General features: G+C 36.6%; 1 protein-coding gene across 1 annotated transcript in view; it reads right to left on the bottom strand.

Annotated features, from left to right (window-relative positions):
• Positions 1-4878: 4878 nt before the first annotated feature.
• The window catches only part of LOC103056205 (histone deacetylase 9), a 136404-nt gene continuing 116082 nt past the window's right edge, over positions 4879-25200 (bottom strand). Inside the window, exons 12-14 of the mRNA XM_025165974.2 lie at positions 24858-24942; positions 18804-18951; positions 4879-7140 (exon numbers count right to left, since the gene is read on the bottom strand). Coding sequence (XP_025021742.2) covers positions 7101-7140; positions 18804-18951; positions 24858-24942 — 273 coding nt within the window. The 3' untranslated portion in view covers positions 4879-7100. The remainder of the gene's footprint in view (positions 7141-18803; positions 18952-24857; positions 24943-25200) is intronic.

Raw genomic sequence — 25200 nt, 5'->3', positions numbered from 1 at the left:
TTTTTTGAAAGTGGATACAGAGTTCTCTTTTTCTTGTCTCAGTCATGATAGTTATAAATCCTGCTCTATAGAATGCTTTCTTGCCATTAAAATAATATTTTTGTTCTCTGTTGAGTAACTACAACAGAGGATTAGAAGAAACCAGATTAGGTTTTTACAGATTTTTGTACTTTCTTACCTAACATTTGCAAACTCAGTGTGTTGCGTGCAAGATGAGCCTGGGAGGTGTCCCTTATTTTTTAAATGGAGAAAAAGAAAATAGGCTTGGAAACTTAACACACTGGCAAATGGACAAAGTTAAGGATAGAATCAGTGCTTGAAGTTGCTCTGAATTGTTCTGTGGTTTCAGGCTGACATGTGTCATTATTTTCATATTAATGGTTGTGGCCCATTCTTTTTTAATGTACTCTAGCGTTTTGGTGCTCAGTGTCTTCATGTTTTAATAGCCAAAATCCTTTGATTCAACGAGGGTGGCATGTTCAGATGCTACTTCCGAAACTTCTATTATATATACACACACATACACACACACACACATCAAATGATCTTATTTCAAACAGGCTTTTTACTGCACACAAGAATGAGAGCAGAGCCAAATAATTATAGAAAACACAAGACCAAAGGAACTTAAAAAAAAAAAAAAAACCTGTTTGAAGGCAACTTCAAGCAATTCCAGACTTTATATAGTTAGCATGTATAAAGTTTATGGAGCACTTTAACTTATTTTCTGGATGCACTCAGGTACAGAAACTTATCAGGAATCTTCTTCTTCATCATCATCATTATCAATATTATACAGTCTACCCCAAACTTGTACCTTCCAGATGTTCTGGAACTGAACTCCTTGTATTCTCAGAGACTTTGGGAATTTGGGGAGAAGCAAGATGGAGGAAAGCTAAAGAAGAACAAAGTTTCTTAGGTTCCTCTTTGTCATATCAACCTGATTCTTTTTCGTGAACCTTGACTTATATGATCAAAATGTTCCTACTGGCACTGAAATGTTTCAGTCAATTAGATAAAAAGATATGGAGGCATTGAATGAGTCCTGGTTTTATCTTCAAAATCATAGCTATAGTGGATTCTGACCAAGGGTGGAACAACAGTGTGTGCGGAGAAACCTGCCATTAGCACCATTGGCAGCTTTTCTTTGGAAAGAAATAGTCTGAAATATCTTTCTACTGTGTTGTAACTAATGACCTCTATGGGTGTTTTTAAACATTATTCCTGGAAGGAGAGAAAAATTAATTATGGAGTAAAATGTTATCATTTTCAGGTAGAAATGTTGCTGTAACTTTCACATTGTGATATATGGATTTTTTTCTCTTTATGTGGCATTATATTTTAAAACAGATAGAATTGCAACAGGTAGAATTGCAATGAGTACAAAGATACTTTAAAAAAATTAACTTTAACTTTGCAACTTAATTAAAGTCTATGGAAACATGGTCAGTGATAGAGGGGTTTTACTACATTAAACTTGACTCTTCCAAAATTCCAGCTTTTAAAACTAATTCTGTCAGTTTCAAGATTCCTACCCATTCCAGCATTCTCAGTAAAGCTCTATGCTTGATGGTTCAAGCAGGCTATATTTGCAAGATGAGTTAATTGGATTTCCTGAAATTTTAATTACAGATTGTGGCAAGGAGGGATACTGCGAAGCAAGAGGATTATGACACAGGCATCTATGTTCCAAAATCAGTCAAACTTATCCCCTTCACAATCTGCTTTTAGCACTGCTGGGGAAAAGGACATCAACTGATTTTAGGGAAAGATGGAGAGCATTGCAATTATTTTAAAATAATAAAAACAAAACCTTTAGGAGGCTTCTTCACAGCATTCTGTTTCAACCTTACTTTCTAACATCTGGAATAAGTGATAACTTTATTTTCAGAATTGAGATAAATTTGAAACTGCTTGTGTTCTGCCATCTCTTTCCAGTTTTGCTTGGTTTTGGGTGGATGGGAGTTTTCAAAAGTGCAAATCAGATTTGTTTGGAAACAATCATGTAACACAAAGAAACTCATGTATCCCTCCCACCCCACTTCAAACTGCTTCAAATCTGTGTTGATCTCCATCATTAACAGTATTTGTTAAATTTGCATTTGATTCCACCAAGGTTATGCTATTGCATACATTTAATGACATTTTGAAGAATTTGATAAATTAAAAGAAGTTCTATCTATGTATTTGGATATGAAATACTTTTCTGCTACCAAATGTTACAGAAATATTTTGATGTATATATAGTTTCCTCTCATGATATATATACAGTTTCATGTTGGTGTGTGCATACCACCTTTCATTTTAAAGATGTGCATTTTTTGCAGATGAGGGAAAAAATCCCGCAATCCTACTTTAGCATGGAGAATTTATTTGTCTTGTATTTAACTATGAAGTATTTTGCATTTCTGTATGTTTCTCTTTTGATTCAGATTTCACACCGTTGTATTGTGAAGCAGTTTTCAGATTAAGACTATGTTCTCTAATGCATTAATTGTGTGCTGTTTAAGCCAAACTACATGTAGAAATGCATGTTTTGACATGATGAAATGCATTCACAATATAGAAATGTGCATATGTTTTTGCACTGATCTAAAGAGATAACAGATGAATGTAGATTGACTGGATATAGGAATGAGCTTGTATAAAATTAACAGGAATCGATCTAATTTTAGTGATAGTGTGGACATGGTGGATCAATTTTATCTGATTACTGCATGATTTTTCCTTTCCTGCTTTAAAATGTGATTGTATTTCATGTTGGTGTGTGCATGAAGAGAGATCAAAGAGTAAAGACTTGCTTAATTCTCTTCATTATATTATATCATCTGTATGGAACAATGAATTGGTACCCATGAAGTGATAAGAATGTCATACAGTGGGCAGAGCACAGCAAAAGTCGTTTAACTTGGTTCTTTTAGGAGCTTTGAACAGCTGTCTCCAGATCCCAATGATAAGTCACTTTTGAAACTGAATGATTTTAGGGCCAAACTACTGTACAAGCTATTTTCAGCTAAAAGCCTTTCCTCCTAGGCTAGTATTTCCTGCATATAGAACATATTTCTATATTTTGTGCTAAATAAGTGATATGATCATTTCTTTTCTACAAATAGCCTCTATCCCACAGGTCTTGCACTTAATACAAATGGGAAGAACAAATAGCAGTGGTGGTGGGGGTGGGGGTGTTGATTTTTCTCCATGTCATAATTCCAATCTAGGCTCTCCCAATCAGACAGAGCTGGTACATCCAAATCTTATATTTGCAGACAGATTAATCTTATTTGTAGTCTGGAACTCCAAACGTTTTAAATCTTGCACCATTTGTAGGGAAAAGAATGAAAAACATATGGATGTACTTAAGAGCCCATAACTTGAGAGACCACCATTGTATGGGATCCCCAAAAGCTTTGGATGTGCCCCCCCCCGTTTATCCCAGAATTATCACCAAATTGATTTTTGTAAGGTGACAGATGGGGGAAATAATTAAATATATGGAGAATAATTTTACCAACTATAATTAATTAGTCTAATTAAAATTAAATTAAATCAAACCAATTTTTTCATCCTCTTTTGGATGATGGCTCCTCATTCTGCTTAAAGGGAGTCCATACAAGAATTGTGCACCCTTATAGCAACTATTGTCATTTTAGTCTTTGTCTGTGCCAAGTGCATTAACTTGGAATGTCACATTTATAGAGATCAGCACTTCAACCAGATGGATAGAATTCTATTCTCCTAATGGCTTGGCAAACCATTGTGAAGTATTTGGTGCATCATAAATAAGAAATGGAAAGGCATTTATTGGCTTTTATTACTTTAAAATTACTTACTGCAAGCACATCTTGATCTCAGTGAGTTCTTGTCTAGATTTTTGCCAGCTGTATCCTAGGTTCATCCTGCTGATTAGAGGTGTGTGAATCAGGCAAGACCTGACTGAGTCAAATTGATTCAAAGCTTTTGCTTGGTAAAAGTGTATGAGTGCCCAATCAGAAGTCCTTTGAATTGTCAGATAGATTCAAAGGTCCTTGATTTGGTTCAGTAATTCAGTTGTAAAACTAAGTTTCAAGGGCTGATTCAATCAAATCACCTTGATATTGAAACTTCAGATTGAAGGTTAATTACTGATGATCTTCAGTAACGCTAGGCATATGACATATCCACTAGGATCTCTCTGTCTCTCTCGTTCTCTCTCTCTCTCTGAATGATTTATCCCTGTCTCAGTCTTTAAATGTACCAAAACAGAGATTTTAATTGGCAAAAAAGAAATGCAAAGCTTTTAAATGAGTGTATTTTTTGCTCTCATTATAATTAACATATTTTTATTTATTTATTTATTAAATTTATATAGCCGCTTATTCAAGCAATTCTTTATTCACCACAAGGTGATATAGATAAGCTCTATGAAATTAAGTGAGAGCACTTAGGATTAGTTGAATACTTATTATCAGTTGTTCTATCATCTCTATGTGTAGATCTTCACAAATCTATCCACCCTCCTTGATAGATTATTGGACTTGTCACTTTGGTATTGCTTGTTTACACCAGAAAATAAGGTTGTATCACATAAACCCTGCAAGAAATGAAAAGCTAAATTTAATTTAGAATCAGAAACCATGAATGTTTGCTCAGAAGGAATACCTACTGAGTTCAGTAGGATTTAATTCCAAGTAATGCTGCACAAGCTTTCAGCTTTCATTTTTTGGGTTCAGTTTTTGGAAACTACCTGTATCCAGCTGAAATGTGATGTAGCTGAAATAGCTATTTTTTTCTCAAACAAAAATAAATTGTTCAAATCTTGGTTTCTCATTTTTTCTTCCATTTGTTAATTTTTACAGAGTCTTCAAATGGAAACACCAGTGTTAATGTTAGAAAGCGGGTTATTTTTAGCACTGCCATTTGAAATATGACATGAATTAAAAGCTTGAAACTGGCATATAAACAAATTCAGGTGCAGTGATTGATTTTTTCATAAAGCATAATTTATAGAATAACTATTAGACAGACAAAGTAATTTGTCATGCAGGCTCCTTTAGATGAATGTTCATAATATATTACTCTTTCCACAAATGTAATCTTATTTGCATCAAAGGACAAAATTCAGTATTCACACTTAGACAGTTTAATGTCTTCAGAATACTTGTTAATCATGAAAACAGGGTGATAAATTATCTTTCCAATAATTAATAGTAGGTATGCATCTCATGTAGCACTTCATAACAAAATATAATTCGATGATTAATCTAGTGAATTTTTCCTGCAGCTTCCTACTTCAAACACTACCTCAGATTTCCAAATTATATCAGACAATTTCCATATGAATCGTAAAAAGTCTTTCACATTAAAACATTAACTGTAAACAAACTGAAACACATTGGGGGAAAAATGCAACCCATCTGTATAACAAAAGAAAATTATATAATTCTATCTGAGTGAAATCTTTCATCTTTGATTTACAGGTTTGAGTCTGCTATAACTGAAACCACATTGTTTTATATCTTTCATATTCTGGCTTTCTCTAAACCTTGTTTTAATTAAAGTCTCTTTAGATTTTTGAATAAAAAGCATGACAGTGCTCACTTATGGCTTTAATATCTCCTTTGAGCTTGGAAAATGTATAAAAGAAGATCATCGCTTGCCGATCAAAGGAATGTCAACTATCAGACCGTGTAAAATAGAACGGTGAATCATAGATCATACATGATTTTCTCTGTATGTATAGATTTGTATGTACATCTGTGTATCTGTACGTGTATGTGTGCACGTGTGTGTGTCTGAGAGAAAGATTTTAGTGGCATCACTCTTCTACCGCTTTGCAAATCTTCCAAAGGGACACCCTAGCCCCCTTCCTTTTCTGTGACAATAAGGCAACATGTGTAAGAGTTTAAGCATTCATTATCAGCAAAAGGCACAGCTCTTCAGTAACACTCATGAATCCACATGGACTTGTGGCATAATCTTGCTATGCATCAAAGAGGAAAATCAATAACAGGAGATGCCTCTCAGAAACTTGCTACCGAGTTCCAAGCTTCAATGAGATTCAGTGAAAGAGAACAACTGACATGCCAACCCAAAAAGGAAAATAATAATAATAATAATAATAATAATAATAATAATAATAATAATAATAATAATCTGCAGAAGTACTAGAGTTTCCAGCAAACTTCAGGAAGGTCCCTTTTGCTTCCCTCTTTTACAAGTGGAGCCCAGCAATGGTCTGAAACAAGATTAAGTCAGATAGGGCAAAACTGTTGATTTCTGAAAGCTGAATCACGTACAGTGAATTGTACGCTGCCTCGCTAATGCCATCTCCAAACTGTACAGCATTATGCCAAAGCAAGCCATCATTCTCTCCTTGCAGAGCATATTTTTTCCCCGTGGGTTTCTAATTAACATTAACAACAGAACTACAAACACCACCATCAGCAACAACAGAAAGCTAAAGGAGAGAGCCATTTAATACTCTTGCATTTGGGACAGCTGAAAAGCAGCAGAAGGGAGCTCTCTTGCTCCCCAGTTTCCCTTTTGAAATGAACGCTCCTCTCATGAAGTTGCTCTAGCATCGTTAAAGTGGCACCATAGAGGAATAATCCATAATTTCATTACATCCAATCAATCCTGTGAACTATTTTGACTGACCAGAGGGGGAAAAAGTCCCTGTAAAATGTATTTTAACATGTCAGAAACAGGGGAGAGATTTGCAATCCTGTCTAGTTTTTTTTTCCCCAGCGGCTTCACAGGCTGTTTCGATTTTCATAGACAACCATAGACAAGAATGCAGAATGACTTTAACATTTCTATTCTACCACTGAAGCCGGGGAGTGGATCAGAGAGCACACAAAAGCCGGCTCGAGGTTCTGTCTTTCTTTCCAAGTCTGGTTTACTGTTAGAATTCTAGCGGTTACATTGAAGGAGTCTTAGACTCTTTTAAGTCTCTCCCATGAACAAGTGAAGCTGCTGTTCAGAATTCTGTGCCCAGTGTTTATGTTCCAACTGATCTCTGCCACCCAAGCAGCAGACAAGACATGTCTAAGGGTGCTTTTGGGGGGGGGGGATACACAATGATGTCACACACAGGAAATGTCAGGGGAGGACTTGGCACTTCACAAGGCTGACTCTTCTTCCATAGGCTCGCCAGCAGCTCTAGAAAAATAAACAGGCAATCAGAATATGGAACCAGAGTACACAATGACATTGTAGATTTTCATGCATAATCAAAGCTGATTTTTCAGCTCTCCCCCATGTTTATTTGTGTTCTTCAGCTAGCCATAAATAAAGTTTCTTTCCTTGGATATATAAACAAATGTCAAGTGGAAAAACATTTTCGATCCAAGCAATCACTGCAAAAGGTTCCTGTTTATATTAAAATTGTCAGAATATTTTATAATGTTAAGTTTAGAAACGCACATGCTTTGTGTCAGCAAAATCAAATTGTTTAATGGGGGGAAAGGTGCAAGCCCCCTTTTCTGCTCAAAAGAAATATTTATGGATTCAATTTATCCAGTTTAACAATGGAATACCCTCTTCAAAATCAGGTAACATGCAAGGAATTTAAAACTCAGTTGCGCTGCTTTTCTCTTAAGATTTTATTGGCAGCTTGCCTGCCTAAAACTTCCGCACTCCAATTCTGAATTTGATTAGCAGACCATTGCCACAGAGTAGGTATCTAATAATAATAAATAATCTGATTATCCACACTGCCTTTATTAGAAATCACCTGAGAGACAACTAGCAGGCTGAACTAAATTAGGTATTGGGAGTATTAAAAAGAGAAAATAAAGCTATATACCCAATCCAGGTATGGTCCAAAAGGTCAAGATGGCAGCTACAATAGTGTGGTTGAAGGTTTTTATTTGCATATCCTAAAATATCACAATCATAGTGTTGTGGCCGTCATCTTGATTTTTTGGACCATAACCTGTGGACACCCCTGCCCCATGCCAATACCTCAGGAGAGCGATGAATTAAAGGTTATTTTTAAAAATGTATTGCCACCAGGATTGGAAGATCAGATATTTAACTCTAAACCCACACTGATTTCAAAAACGTTCAACACAAGCACGTGCCCATGTACACATATACACATATATACACTTCATTTTTGATGGAAACACGTGTTTAATATATTTTCACCAGTGAAATTACTTGTAGGGTGAAAAATGCATTAATATGTTAAATATTTATTTGGGGGGCATTGTGTGTACATGCCTGTGTGTGCACACTTGTTCCACATTCAGTACGAGCAGAAGCAAAACATATAATTGTACTGACTAATCGCTTGTGAATATTTCCACAGCTAAAATGTGATCCAGGCCAATCACACATGACTCTGCTGGCATGGGAAATTGCTACTAAGATGGAAAAAATCATCAGCATTTTAAGTTTTTATTCTTTGGAGCTGGCCCTGAATTCTGTGCGTTAGAACAACAAGGAAGGAAGAGACTTCTTTTTATTAAAAAAATAATGTGGCTTAGTACATCAGTGTTTTTATTGCACATGGTGAGTCTTGTATATTTAGCTAATGGGGTACAGCCTCTCCCAGCTCAGAATGATACCGAGAAAGTCACCCAAGGAAAAAACTAATAGGAAAAGATTTTGTCAGGCTGAAATGTACATATGTCTCTGAGTGCATGCCGGAGAGCTAACGGACTCAAGAAAGCTTATAGTACTACTAACCGCATACTAACAACTCAATTAATAAAAACTAACTGCATAGTCCAAATCTATCTTACCTGATTTTGTAGGTACAGAAAATAAAACTATAATGTCACAATCTCTGCAACAGTTATGAAATGTAATACTATATAATACAGCTGTTATTAACCTTTTGGCATTTGTTTGGAGAAAAAACACACAACTCATTCTTGGCTTAGTACATTTGTTTTAAAAAAGCCACATTTATTCTAATATTTTATTGAGATCCAATTTGGGTAGTGCAGATTTTGATACTGGAAATATCCATTCAAATTCTAGTTGAGACTCATTTAGGCTAACTACATATTCTCAAACTTAATTCCCGTAACTAACATAAAAATAAGGTTTTGGCTTGCTGGATGCATCCAGTGCAAGATTATGTTTCTGAGAACTGCCAACTTCAACAAGCTCTCAAGAAAGTAACAATAGTAAAGGCCAGACTGCATCTGCACAGGGAGGCTTCATTTACCCATCCTGGCTGCTGACAAACGAAATTAATTAGTTTCCATATTATGGTAAGTGTCATAAATCAGAGAAAAGAGCTGCAGCAGAAATTATATACAATACTTTTTTAATGTTACATCATCCCATTTCTCTCTCACAAATCTGCCTAATTCTGAAACATTCAAAGGGAAGTTCCCCCATTGAATACGTTCAAAGTAAAAGATGAGGACGCAGTTTTCTGTCCAACACAAGGCTCTAATCAGTCCTGTATAATCTCATTTGCAAAATGAACTGTTACCGGCACATACGATGTGCAGAACATTATAGGACTCTGGCTGCTGTTTATGGAAACTTCTTTTTATTTAAATCCATAGTAGCATCATTTTCTTCTCTTTTCTTTCAGCTGCCATCAACCTCATCTCTCATACCTGTTTTTTTTCTCTTGACAATTTCAATTAAATCTCTGCTTCACATGGACACAGAGAGAGCTCTTCCTTAACAAAACCAAACATTCGAGCACTGATCACAACTAGCCCCTGAAGCCTGCTCCACTCAGCATGTCAGAATGAATCAAAATGAAATAGCTGTTTACATGATAATATCATTTTAACAAGAGAGGAGAGGAAAAAACAAGGGCAGGAGAACCTTAAAAAGGATGCTCAGCCATGACTGTTTTCTCGTTCTTCTTCTGGTGGTAAATGAGTCAGAAATTAGTTGGCCGGGGAAAGAACTGTGTTATTCAAATTCTGAGCTGGAAATGACTCATCTTACTCTGAACAAGTATGTAATCTCCAATATAACTGACAAGTACTTTAGAAAAGTCCTCTTCTCCTTCTCCTTCTCCTTCCATCTCTCTCTCTCTCTCTCTCTCTCTCCCTCTCCCTCTCACACACAAAATATACATTCATACACACACTAAGACCTGATTTTACACAACAGAAATCAACACAACAGTTAGAAACCTGCCCCTACTTTCCAACTACCACTGTTTGTATTTGCTGTGAGAGTATGCTGGTGAAAAACACTAAAAATAGGGACTGGATCCAAGTAAGGCACATCCAACTAGATGTAGAAGTCAACTTCCTGCCTTTCTCCTCCACAGAACAGTTCATCTAACTAAAACAGTTCACAATGTTTTTAGACAAGAGGCAGCAACTGGGTTTTAATGACACATCTAAAGGTATAATTTTAAAGAAGTATATGGGGGAAAGGGGAATAGGGCCCAGATTAAATTTAGGTTTAATGCAATTAATTAGAAAGTTCATGTAATTAATGGCCATCTATCTGCTGTTTTTCCCCTTAAGTCACATTGAAAATTTCCATTTGGCCAAAAAATGAGAAAGGCTCTGGGGAATTACAGGTGGCCCTAGCACAAAAAGTTGAATCTATCATATTCCAAAATGTCCCCAACTGGGGTGGATGGAGAAGGGATGGGGAAGTCTGAGGAGAGAATTAAACAAGCATATATCAGAAGCCAACAACTCAGAAGTATTACATATTTCTTGAAGGACCACAAGAGATACTACTGAACAAAAAGCAGAAGAAACTGCTTATGTTTATTCTCCCCAAGGATAGACAGGGAGAAATGTTATAGCATTTTTCAGGAACCTAAATGGGTCATACAGATGGAGTCTACTTATGGTTAGAGTGCATTTAAGATGCAGGAAAGCAGAGTACAGTTTCAGGTTAGGAAAGCTTGACAGTGGAAACAATTATTCACATAGGTGGTGGAGTCTTCATTGTTAGATATGCCTACCAGAACCTGAACAACTATTTATTTATTTATATTTCGAATTTAGATACCACCCATCTCAGGGTTGCTTTAATCTGGATTTCTACATGGACTACAGCATTTGATCTTGTAGCCTAAGTGGTCCCTTCCAATTCTCTGAATTTAAGATTCTATGATACTGTGATGTTACTGAACAATATCTCCCAGCAGTTCCAGACAGCATGATAATAGTAATGGATGCTGGGAGTTGTAGTTCAGGAATGTCTGGAAGGCTACACATTCCTCTCTTCTGTCCTATATAGGTATTAAATGGTTTTCAGAAGTGTTTCTAGCATTGTTAGTGTTTCCTTCAAGGAGATTTACCTAGAGCATTGAAAAACCCTAGATAAGTTGACTGATCCTCAAACTGCAGGTTTTCTTATGGCTGTGACAAACATCATGAATTACAGAGCAATCCATATTCATGCTTATTTGGAGGCAATTCTATGAGTCAGTATCGTGGGTAGACTTACTGTCAAACTAGGACTGAGAAAGCCAAAATTCAAATATCTGCTCCTCAGCTATGATACTCATTATGACTCCTTCGGGTCTGGATATTGTTATTATCAATATTATCATCACCATTATCACCACCACTATCTAAATTCTGCCCCAAGAAAACCAGGAAAATGTCCTGACTTCTGGAAGCCCATCACAGACAGCTAGATAGCAGCAGCAGTATCAACAGTAGGAGTCTTACTTAGGCCAGCAGCAAGAGGCTTGGCTTGTGCGAGCAACAGCAGGGGAAACAAGTTCAGCATTTGCTGCTCATTGCACTGACATGAATGCTTGACTGCCAAATGAACAGCATTTGAAGCAACATTCATAGAAATGGTATCAGGTAAACAGGCTCCCTTGATCCTGACTAGGCTTACTTTGGAGTACCTTCTGGTGGGAAGCAAGGAAAACTTAAGGAATCTCTTGCTGAAGGTCAAAAAGGAAGTGTGAAAGCCAGCTTGCTGCTCCATTAAAAAAAAAAAAAGTCACAAACAAAGCCAACCCCATGAAAATAGACAAAGCTGAAGCTGTAATAGCCTTAACTTTCCTAGGCTCAGATCTTCACAGGGATTATGACTATAGCCATGTTACTTGGCAGAAGGATAATCACCAACCGTAGACAAAATATTAAAGTGTAGAAACATCATGCTGACAATAAAGGTATGTATTGGCAAGACCATCATTTTCCCAGTTGCAATATATGGGTGTGAACATTGGATCATCAGAAAGGCTGAACAAAGAAAAATTTTGTCTTTCAATTGTGGTGCTGGAGAAAATTATTGAGAATACCTTGGACTGCAAGGAGGCCAAGTCATTTGATATTGGACAAAGGAAAACCAGAGTGTTCTGGCAAGATTTGTTGGAGAAACTCTGATGCTTGGAAACATCAAAGGCAATTAAAACAGAGGCTGGCAGAAAGCAAGGAGGTAGGTACTGCCACTGATGACACACACATGAAATTACAAGAATTCAAAGAAGCAGTTACTGACAGACAATCCTGGGGAATTATGTCCATTGGGTCATGAACAATGGAAAGTGACCGAAGGAACAAACAACAACAATTTTCTGGTGGAATGGGAGTTGAGGATGAAACACAAGATCTACTCTGTTCTCCATTTCCTGACTGAAAAAGGCATCTATTACTTGTTAGTTACCCATTAACTTGGTTTGATGCTTTGATCCAGAAATTATTTTGCACGCAACTTGAGAGCACAAAATAGAAGAGGAAATATCTGAAATTTTTGGAAACTGTTTCAATATACAGAAGCCTTCCAAATATTAACTTTTTTTTGGGGGGGGGAGTAATTTCTTCATGGGACTCTCAGGAAATTGAGTTATGCATTAACATTAATAAATATGTAAATTTATACAAATTAATGTGTCCCAGTTTTTACTTTTGGAATCTAGTCACCTTAAAATAATATAATTCTGTATTCCATGGGGTTTACTACTGAATAAAACTGGGCAGGCATCAGACTACAGCAATAGATCCTTAAAAACTCAGGCTACTTTGTTCCTGCCTAATAATTCAACATGAATCCAACATAATTGAACATCCTGATTTTACCCCAGGTGTAATGAGTCTATTGCAGTGATGGCGAATCTTTTGGGCTTGGCATGTCAAAAATTCAGAAACTGCCCAACTTGACTCTACCAGCATGTCACCCCCTGCCCCCTGCTGAACAAAAGAAAAACAATTCTTTACATATTCATTTATTTTTTAAAAATACAGTCCAATCATGTGTGGTGCTATGTATGATATAAAGAAACGTCAAATAATTACAAAAATGAAATATGAGTAAAACAAACTCAGTTTCTTTGGGAACTCAGACAGGGAGAATAGTTGTTGTTGGAATAGGTACTGCCACTGCTGACACACACATGAAATTACAAGAACTCAAAGAAGCAGTTACTGACAGACAATCCTGGGGAATTATGTCCATTGGGTCATGAACAATGGACAGTGATCGAAGGAACGAACAACATGGGCATATCACTCAAAATGTCACGGCGTGTCACTTTTGACACGCATGTCATAGGTTCAGCATCACTGATCTATTGACTTCCTGAATTCCACCTTATCTGACTTATTATGTGTCCTCTCAGCTCTAATCCCAGTTTTCATAAAGGTAATAAATAAATAAATAAATAAATAAATAAATAAATAAATAAATAAGGTGGGAAACTGAAATGATCATATTTGAAGTTCTATTGGCTTCACCAACTTATTTATACAAGGACACACAGTGTTGGCAAGAGGTTCTACAGCACTGGAAAGAGAAACTGATAGGTCCAATTACCTGGTGGGTTGAAGACCTGATGTTACTTGCAATTTGTGCATGAGTAGACCATAGATGTAGATTATGTATGGATGATGTCAAGGAAATACACTAATCTTTTCTTGAAACTTATATAAAATTTCAAATATACATCTATATATGCATGAAAAGGAGAGAGAGAGAGAGAGAAAGAAAGAAATTCTTCTTCTCTTTTTGTTATTCTTTAATATATTTGTCTTTCTCTTTGTTCTGTTTTATTATATAAAGCAAAACAAGCAAATTGATTTTATGATTGTTCACCACCCAGAGTCACTTGTTTGAGATGGGCGGCCATGCAAATTGAATAAATAAATTAAATAAAGAAGCACCCACCCTATTAATAGGATGAGGGAGGCAGTAGCTTTATTTAAGATCTTAGCAAATCAATTACGGTTGGGGGGGGTGTAGCTGATTAGGACACTCTCAAAATAAGTCAGCTATTAATTAGTTTAAACTCTATAATTTGATATGCCAAGCTAATTATGCTTTGTTTTTGTTGTTCCAAAATGTGGCTTTATTTCACTATAAAAATTAGGTTTACTGAGTCTCAAATTATAATAGGCATTGCATTATAAAATAATATAATGAAAGATGTTTCAAGTCTGAATCTGGGATTGACAAAGAAACTTGCAATTGCTATATATTTGATTTCCTTTCTTAAGACTACTTAGAACCTGGATTAAAGTTCTCCTCCTCCTCATGTAAATGCTGCCCCAAGAAAATATAATTTCCCTTGCACTTAAAGAATGTAAGTGAAATCTTGTACCATTTGCATAAAAATCTTATCCCGCTTTAGTCTGAATGCTGTTTAGCATTAATGCTGAATATATCATTTGTCTGGATATATCCTGATTGTTGGAGTGGGCTGCACAAATAAATGCTAAATAAGCATAATTTATGGTTGTGAGAAAGGGGTAGGCAATGACAAGCAATCTGTCACAGTGGTCTGTCCTGTGAAGATTTTTGTAGACATTTCCAATTCATCTTCACACATACCTATGCATTCATTAATGCCAGCATTCTCAATGGTCAGCAATTTATTCTAGATCCCATACACAGTATTACATAGATCAGTGTTTCTTAAACTTTTTGCTCTCAGGACCCTTTCCCATTTTTAAAAATTACAGAGGACCCCAAAAGAGCCTTTGTTTGTATGGATTATATTTATCAATATTTTCCGTATTAAAAATTAAAATTGATGCATTCGTAGAAAATTTATTTATTGAAATGTGCAAAAATCACAATATTAAACCCATTAGATAAAAACATTTTTCATGAAAAATCCCTATTCTTTTTTAACAAATGAAAAATAATAATGAAAAGAGTGACATGGTTTTAAACTTTTGCAAATATCTTCAATATCTGGCAAATAATTTTGATTTTGCAGACCCCTGAAAGGGTCTTGGGGGACCCCCAAGGATCCTCAGACCACACTTTAAGAAACACTGACATAGATTATAATGTGCAAATAGGGAATGGGAAAAATAAACACAATTCTGTTTTCCTCAGCACTGTTCTGTAAAGTGAAATGCATATGTGTAGTTTGTGAGAGATTTCTAGAATAGTATTTAAAAATCAAGATGATTCTTTAGTGTGTTGTGTTTGCATAAATGTAGCCCTCTGCAGTTAATTAAAGCTGTAAGAAATCTGTGGGGTTAAGTGACATTTAGTACTTTAAATATACATTCCCATATATGCAATACAGTTATATTTTCCAGTAAGCACAGAAAAACAAGGTAGAATTCTGACTTCTTTAAGTAGAAGATCAAAATCAATCAAGAATTTCAGTATAAAATCTCCCTGAATGGCCTAAATCCTGCTCCATCATAGGTTTACTGTATATGATGTTCTTAAACAAAGTAATGTCTTCCCATCTTATTGTCTACTGTTAAAGCTATTGAGGTTATTGAAATGGAAGCTCTTAAGTGGGGATGAATAGACCATTTAATCCCCAGAGAACTATATATTTCCAGGGGCAGATGCCCCTTCAGCAATTTTTCTACTATTTTCCAAAAATTAAAATCCATACAGAATGTCAAAATTGGCCCCAAGGCTGAACAAGTTAGAATCCTCTATTACAGGAAGAATTTGGGAAGAAGCTTTTTAAAAGAGAAAGAAGTTTGAAAAGTTGAAATATGGAAGAGATCCTTTGGCAACTCAAAGAAGTGAGTACAATCCTTGTTTGCCTGCTGTGGATTTTTTCCAGGGAAGGATGATACTTGCAGAAATTTATTCTTTCTAACATCCATTCTGGCATGGATTCTCTGGGAATGAAACATCCAAATTCACTTCCAGCAGGATCTATTATGGAATTCTTTTTAAATCCCTAGACTAGGGCAACTCAGTACTTTACAAGACAAACTCTACTATTGCAGGCTCAGGGTGAACATGCTCAGAGTAGGGCAAAAGAACTTCTGGGCCTGGGGAATTAAAGAAAACTGTTTGGTTATATGCCAGTTGCAGGCAAATATATCTGCCCAAGTAATTAGGATCAGAATGCTTTAGGACTCTGCTAGGTGGGCTACACAAAATGTCTTTTCAATGCATCCACAGCCTTCCTCTTCACAGCATTCACAGCAATTCATTTGTACAGAATTTGGCTATTTTTTCCCCTCCTTATTCTCCTTTCTTTCATTCAGTGGATTCAGTCCAATTCCATTCCATTTGGACTCTTCCTTGTTCTGCAAAAGTGCCAAAAGCATTTGGCATGAATAAATGTAAAAACTGTATAATGTCCTTTTTCTTTTTTTATAGAGTCACTGTAAAACTTTTCTGACTTGATCATACACACACACACACACACACAAAGAAACAGACAGAGATAGAGAAAGAGAGACTGCTCTGTGCATTGAACTATTCACACATCATGTGGAAATACTTGATTGGTGAAGTGTGTTGGCAGTTTTTCTTTCATTTTATAGAATTGTTAAATTCATGTCCAAGTCAGCCGTGTTTGGTCAGTGTGAAACAACAGCTGACAAGCAGGGGAAATGAACTCTCCTTTGTTATTCATTGATCCCACTTCACTTAGAAAACAAAATATGGTTTGCCTTAATCATAGGAAGACAACTCCTGGTTTTGGCCAGTCCAATCCAGACACCAATATTTTCTAAAATAATCCTGGATCTTCCTTATCCCTTTTTATACCTAAGGGATGGAAGCTTAAGTTTACAGCACCACTTTTATGCTACTTATCTACTTAATTACTAATGCTACTTAATTACTAATGCTACTCATCTACTTTTAAAACGATTTACTTTAAAAAAAATCTTAAAAAGTTTGCCACTTTTGTTCTCATCAGATATTCACTTTGTTTTGTAAATGCTCTTTTTAAGTCAGAGATAAATAAGAAAGCCTCAAGCCACACGTGTCTGTGAAAACCTAAGGGGTGATTCTAAGGGCTTCTAAAACTTGCTAGGAAATATATATACGTGACAAAATCATAATGTAATCTTTCATTAATTGGATTAACTCTAAATGTAAATGAAATGACATCAAATGCAATTATTGTTCCAAGCTCAATTCATCCTTTGACCTGGCTCCGCTCCTTTTTGAAATAGACCATTCACGTGCAGTCCCGGGCTCCTCAACCCTGGCATACCCTTATTGTGGGAATAGTGAAAATGAGATAGATTGGCCACACTGCGTAAATGAGTTATCTCCAGAATTACTGTAGCGAATTTGGAAGAATTCTGTTTCCTCTGAATTCTTTTTCATCTGTATTGCGTTTTTTCTGTGTAAGCCTGAGGATAGAAATTGTCTTATTTATTGATTTTTGCAGGCTTCTCTGGGGCCCTTTTTGGCTGAAAAGTGCATAACTACATACAATTATGTATTTATATTTCATCTTTATTTCATCATGAAATTCAAGGAGGCACACATTAGGGTTCCCAAGTGTCCTTTCATGCAGCTATTAACAAGGTCAATACATGCACAGATTCAGCAAGATTATTTCATCATGTGCCTCAGACCATATTGTGGGTCCTACTTGCTCACTACTGTAGAGCTCCTGAAAATTCACTGACTTGAAACTGATAAGTTGAACTGATAAGGTTCTGAATGAAGATGCAAATACTCTTTGCTTGCTTCTACTTCCCAGAAAGCTTTGGGAGAATCCCTGGTGAAACCCAAACCACTTCTGTAGCTGATGTCCTAATTTGCATGCTAGGAACCTATGCAAGGTCTAAGCATGCCTTGAGTACAGATACTCCACTTCTCTCTTGCAACTATTTTACTAATCTTCATTAACTTAGCAAAGTTAATGCCTCAGGGTGGCTTTCCCAACTGGCATTTAATGTTTACGAGGGCTAGATATATAGCACAGGAGGAATCTATGGGAAAGTACCCAAAGGGCAGAGGAGGGATGGATTTAAAGTTTGCAGGATTATATGACTATACCATAAATAATAGGAGAAAATAATAATAATGCCCTAACAAGAAGTCCAATTGGATTGGAATTTGGGGATATCATTGAACACAATAATGAAGGTAATGATTTGCTCATCTTTTTCCTTGGAGCTTTGTCATGCTCTGTGCTTCTGATATTATAGATGTTACTTGGTGAATGTTGAACCCACTTATTACTGTATGACATTGTGAACATTAGTGTGACATTCCAGGTGGGGCAAAGATTTTTTTTTTTTAATCATTTATGATGGTTCTCTTAGCTGCTGTTTTTAAAAGCTTTGAAGGGGCCATGCTTTGTTTAACATTAGGAACAACAGCATAGCAATGGTACTTTGTTCAGATCTTCAGTCCTTTCGACATAACGTGGGCACGGTAATAAACAGCAGCAATGTTGTAGGTGTGGTAATAAAGAAAGAAGCTATCAGAGTGCAAAAGTAAATTATGGTTAAAAAACGTTTATAGTCAATTAATGTATGAGCCTAAGAATCCAAAGACCATGTAGAATTTTTCTTTGCAGTTGCATGGCTCAAAAGGAAAAGAAAAGAAAAAGTTAAAGCACAAAAAGACCCTAGGTTTTAAAAACAAAACAGAACAAAAATGGAGCTTTTAATGTATTTCCTCAGGCATGCAACCCATTTATTTGACATTTGCAATGTCTAAGATTTTGGACCTACCTGCCATGCCCTTGTGGAAAAGACTGTTCAACATCCACTGAAAGTAAGGCCATGGCTGAGACCGCCTCTGTCTCCTCTCTCTCTTGAGCCTCAGCCAGCTTACAGCTAACTGGCACGACATAAGGCTTCACAGACTTCCAGTACTTCCCTAAAGAAAACACACCATAATTTATGGGAATTTTCACTAGCACGGTGGTATAAACCCAAGTAATTGCCTAGGTCCAACACAGAAACCTTCTAAGTATATGAGTAGTTGTAGCTGGGATTCCAAATGGCTGTGATGAAGTTATGCTTCTGGGGCCCTCAGTGCCAAGTTGGAAAGTTCTCTGTTTCCAAGGTCTATGTCACAGCCTTCTGAGAAAGCAATAAACTGAAAAGACAGCACAGAATTTAATGAACTGCTAGCATCTGAGAAGTAGCCACAGTGGATTATTTTCTGTAGGATGAGAATTTACTGCGGTATCAATATTTTCAAGATCTGGCATTTGTAAGAATGTAAGATACATTTCTCACAAGTGTAAGTAGGAAATGGGGCTGGTGAAAACAAACAGCAGTCCAGAAATGACTATGACAGAGCAGAAACTAGAAATGCCAGAACAGACTCCATCATTATGCTGTCAGAGCAATCAGGTTTGTTAGCTCTGGATGTTCTTTCACCTGTAAACATCAGGAGATGTACTAGAACAATAATTTATTTAAAATGTGATTATATGCATGGCCTGTTTGTTTGTTTGTTTGAGTTTTTGGTGGCTGCCTGGAGAAGTCCCTGCAATTTTCCTGGCAAGATTTCAGAAGTGGTTTCCCCTTCCTTCCTTCCTAGGGCTGAGAGAGAGGGACTGGCCCAAGGGACTGGCCCAAGGTCACCTAGCTGGCTTTGTGCCCAGGGCAGGACTAGAGCTCATGGTTTCCCAGTTTCTAGCCTGGTGTCTTAAACCACTACACCAAACTGGCTCTCTTTGGTATAGGGCCATATACTGTAGGGTGGCTTAAAAAAAATATAGGAAAAGAAATATTAGTCCATGAGCCAGTTTGGTGTGATTAAGGTGTTGGCCTGGAAGCCAAGGCCTGTGAATTCTAGGCCTCCCTTAGGTATGAAAGCTGCTGGGTGCCTTTGGGCCAGACACCCTTTCTCAGCCCAACCCACCTCACATGGTTGTTGCTGTGGGGGAAATAGGAAGCAGGAGTATTAGGGGTGCCTTGAGTTGACCAAAATATCTATTAAAAATGCAGGATAAAATAATTATAATGATATAACTTTTGGCGTCTTTTAAAAGAGTTTTAAAATTTCTGCTGGTAATTACTTTTTGTTTTAAAAGAGAAACAAGGTAACCAGGTAAATAAATAAATAGCCAGAAATGTAACATTATGAATAGTACACATATTTTTTTTCTGATACCATAATTTCCCTGTGGTGTGTCCTCCAGATATGCTAGCACTGACACTCCTAAAATTCCAAGTAGCAATTCTGAGAGTTGGGCTCCCAGCACATTGGAAAGGAACCAACCTGATGAAGTCTGGCTTAATGCTTCTAATTGGGACTCTGGAGTGCATGAGAGTCTGGCCAGGCTAAAATTTCTTCCAAGGACCTGCTATTGGGTAGACATACGTTCAGTTCAAGAATATTCCTGGGAACTAAGAGGTGGCATTAGGGAGAGGACAGCTTTTTCACAGAATCCTCAAACAATTTTCAGGATCTTTGGGATAGGGATGGTGACTTCAACTCCTTTCAGAATCACTACAGGCTCGAACTTACAATCTGCCTATGAAGCAACAAAGGGTCTTGTGTTACTTTGAAGGCTAACACATGTAATACAGCTTAGGTTTTTGAGAACTCTACTTAACAGAAAGGGATAAGTTAGGAGAACCTAAAGCTAAAATGAAATTGTGCATTAATTCAAAGATTTGTCAGATTTAACTGGCTGAATTAAGATACCTTCCAAACTTTGCTGTAGACATGTATAAAAAGCATCTTTGATGGTGGACTAGTTTTATTTACCACGTTAGGATAAATTCAGAGTTTTCATATTGCCACCGCTGCTGATTTTTTCTGCTTACATTATGTCATATGTCTCTAAATAAAGTTACCTTTAAAGCTGTCATGCATCACCTAAACTGGTGTGGTTGTATCATATCAGACCTTGGTATGAGTCTTTGGAAGTTGGGTGGGGAAGCTTTTTTGACTTCCTTTTCCAAGCCAAAAATAGTAGGTAAATCTCAACTGACATATAGTTGTGGCATATTCAGTCATAGAATGGGGTCATCTACCCCTCCCCCCCATGCTTTGCTAGGAGATTGCGACCAAAGGCAGTCACACATATGGAAGAGGAGGTCTGTGCTAGGGGTTCAACAAAGAAAAGGTGAGTTCTTTATGTAAAGCTATAACATTAGAGTCCAACAGTAAATACAATGACTCAGAACTAAACTGGAGGCAAATCACTTTAGGCTGCAGCACAGTCTAAATGAAGAGACAGGATTTCTTTCATCTATGTACAAAATAGGTATCCTTATTAGAAACAGTAAAATGGCCAAGGAGAAGGTAAAAGAAAACTTGCTTGATCAACTTATGCAACATGATAGGGAGACAGTTCCTTTGAAAGAAATTACCAGAACTCTTTAAGCTGTTACTAGGATCTATATATAATGGAGGATTTTATGGGGATAAAGTCTGAAATATATTACAAAATTAAGATTCCCAGCTGCAACCCTATACCCACTTAACTTAGACTAAGTCCCATCTGAACTCAATAGGACTTACTTCTGAGTAATGTATGAAAATCCACTAAAAGCGTCAGAAAATTGGCTTTCTTCCAAGTTGTAAAATGCTCAACACTCCTCCCCCCTGTATATAAAGCACTAAACAATTGTTATATCTGACAAATTCCATGTAAAAATACAAAAATAAAATCTTACCAATGGTATACTTAGAGACTACAATCTTATTCAATAAAACAAGCAAACCAAGTTATATAGACATTCCACAATGTTCTCACAGAACATTAAGCGACAGTTACCATTTGCAGGGAACAAACTATTCAGTCCCATTTATTTATGGATTTCAGTGTTCACAAAGTGGGTGAGTGGGTGTTTCAAGAAAAAGCATATGTGTAAGCAATTCCTATTGGCATAGGAATAATACTCTACTTTGCCATAAAGGAAATGATCCCATGGTTCCCTTTTGAGCTTCTGTCAGGGCATTAAAAATTCAAGTAATAGTAGCCCACAACCAGGATTCTGGCCTTCTAACTGCATCCCTTCAACCTCCATCTGATTCAAAAGCTCACAAGGGTGCCAATAAAAACTGGCCAAAGAAGAGACACCTTCACTTTTCCTATTCCTTTCAATGAAATCAGCTCAACACTCAATGTTCTTATGTTTGCTTTGATCATTTTTCACAGCAGACAGAATGAAAATGTATTGTAACACTCACAAAATTGTGTCCAGTTCTTTTTTGTTAACAAAAATGTAAACTATCCCAAATATTTCCCTGTCAGTTGTGGAAATAAGACTTTTTTCTTATTCCTTTTCTCTGCCTGTGCAAAGCGGCTGTACTTTGCTTGACGAGAGGCAATGCAGTTCTTCTGGTCCAAGTGCAGGATTGCCTTTGGGTGGCTCAGGAGCCTTGTTTGGGAGGTTTGGTCCTGGAAGACACTTCTCCATGCAGTTGCAGAAGCCTCGTCTGGCTATTGGGTCTGCCAGACGAAAGCTTGAAACACCCTCATGTGAAGTAATGCCAGAGCTTCACTTTGCTTTTAGAAGTGGAAGAGGCCAACAAGAAGCTTTGAAGAGGTGCTTCCACAAACCTTCTTCAAAGTAATGCACCTTTCTGAAGCTTGGCATAGTCCTACTTTCCCTCCATCCTTGGAGTGTCAAAAGTTTAAACATTTTTGAATATTTATAACATTATATATTATACATATATATATGAACATTACAGCATGTTAATGTGGATTTCAGTGTTCATACACATATCCTACATATTCATGCAAACTTATAGGAAAGTTCAATAATCCAAGCTTTGGAATAGTTTGGGTATCCATGTTTATTATATCTATCAAATAAGGCACATTATCTAGGTCCACCTAGGCTTTTATACAATTCCTAGCTCTGTTTCCTCAACTAATATAAATTAAAACTAAACTTAGTGGGTTTAGACCTGCACAAAATGGGGGAGAGGTAATGGCATAGGTAAGCAATTAACTTAGAAAAAAAAACTTTGATGGGATTTAAGAAATTAGGATATTAATTAAGATATTAATATAATTTAGGAAATATTCACTTTCCGCTTTGACAATGCCTATTTTCTTCCTTGCCACATATGACCATGCGACAAATTCCACAAGGATCTATTGATGGCCCTTGATTCAAACAAGATGGTGCATTCTTGATATAATTCAGACATGGGCTCTGTAGGCTCCATTATAAAGGTTATCATCACTCTTCTGAACAAACATTTCCCATCAGGAGCCCTGATCCACCTGTCTTTATTTTCTAAGAGATAATTTGCATTAAAATAGTAATAATGCACATTTATTATAAATAGTTATAAACAAAAAATAATGCATAAATATAATAATAATAACCTTTTCCCACAGTTACACCAGCAAATGAAAAATTGGAAAGATAAACCTCTGCATTCAGGTCAATCCTGAAAAAAACTGAGGGCACGGTGAACAGTGTCACAATTTGGCAATGGCTTCAAATTGGATCCATCAAGAAGGAAACAGATGGGCAAATATTTGCAGCACAAGAACAAGCACTAATAACAAATGCATAAAAAGGAAAATGTAAAGCATTGGAAACAACAGCAAATGTAGATTATGTAAAGAGAAAGACAGGACTCTTGATCACCTGTACCAAAATTGTCCAGACAGATTATAAGACAAAACATGAACGCTGGCAAAAATAGTACATTGGGATTTATGTAAAAAGTATGGTTTTGATGTCATAAAATATTGGTATGATTGCAACATTGAAAAAATGTTCCAGAATGCTCCTGTAACAATTTTTTGAGATTTCTGGATTTAGACAAACCAAAATCTAGGACATAATACTCCAGACATCACAGTAGTTGATGACAAGCAAGTTTGACTTATGGATGTGCCAGTACCAAAGCACAATAGTGTAGCTCAAAAAGAAATGAGGGATTTCTTTGGGACTTAACAACTTAACATTGGGACTTAACAACTGAAATACAGAGATTATGGAACAAACCTTCAAAATTTAATGCCATAGCTATTAGGGATTAAGAGCTATAGCAGTAGAATTGTCAAAACAGCTGAAAAAATTAGAATTATTCAGCTGCACAACTTATAAAGCTTACAAAAACCAGCTTTGCTTGGAATGATTATGGCAATACTTGGAATATCTCTGAGCCCCACATAAGACTATTAGGCATTCTTAGAGAACAAAAATGGTGAGTGCCCATGTATCTGGAAAAATTTTTTAAAAAGTAAACTGGAATTGGGTAGAAAAGATACTATGGCATGGGAGGAAACAAGATAGCGATGAGGCTGCAGCTTTAATAACGAGCTCCTGCAAAAAGGTTCTCTACTTTTAAATTTTAATATCCTTTAAAATTTTAAGATTTATTTTGCAGTATAAGACAGTATGGCCCTCCCTTCCAGAGTATTCTTGGATACTGTGGCATTACAGGCAACGGTGGGAAACAATCACCATTAGTTGGCTTTCTGCACTTCCCCAGCTTGCCCTCAAAATCCAAACGATTGTTGGCTCTAAAATAAGCCATATCATGCAACTAAGAATGTCAGGTTCTTCAATATACTTTGAACTGCCAACAATCATTTCTTTATGCATGTCTTTCAACAGGATCAGCTGCCCAGTTGCTGAAAGTGCCAGTTTATGGGAGAGCTGCCAATGGATGGAGAAAACTGGTATCTGGAAACTTCTATTCATGGAGGGAGGACGAAAGAATACACCAGATGACTAGATGATGCCATGACTAGTCAAAAATGGATTGTTTCCATAACTTCAAAAACTGTTCAGTTAATAAAGGCAATACTAAACATTTAAAGATGGGTAAGCCCTGACACTTACTATGAATTGCAGTGGATTTCTGCAAAGAGACCATTGCATTCACATTAGGTGTTTGATGAAGGATGTCTTCAGAGAAGGGTTCCAACTGGCAAAAAATAGAACAAACCAAATACAAAAGGGTGTGAATATACTGCAAATTCAATGGAAGCAAAGCACATCAAAAATATTGAATTCTTCTGAAAATATCAGCCAGAGAAGAAGAAAACTTGTGACGATTCCTTGCTGTTCTGTGGGGAGAAAGACACAGTTTTGCTTTCTATTTTTCAGCCATGTAATTGAATTCCAAGGGGGCTTTCCAATGACTGCAAGACTAATCTACAGAGTCTCTTGAGCAGGTGCATGT

Source organism: Python bivittatus, unplaced genomic scaffold (assembly GCF_059951505.1).
Source record: "Python bivittatus isolate LINGU-HERP-01145 unplaced genomic scaffold, Pbiv_v1 ctg000610_np1212, whole genome shotgun sequence".
NCBI lineage: Eukaryota > Metazoa > Chordata > Lepidosauria > Squamata > Pythonidae > Python > Python bivittatus.
This window is presented reverse-complemented; position numbering and strand designations above follow the sequence as displayed.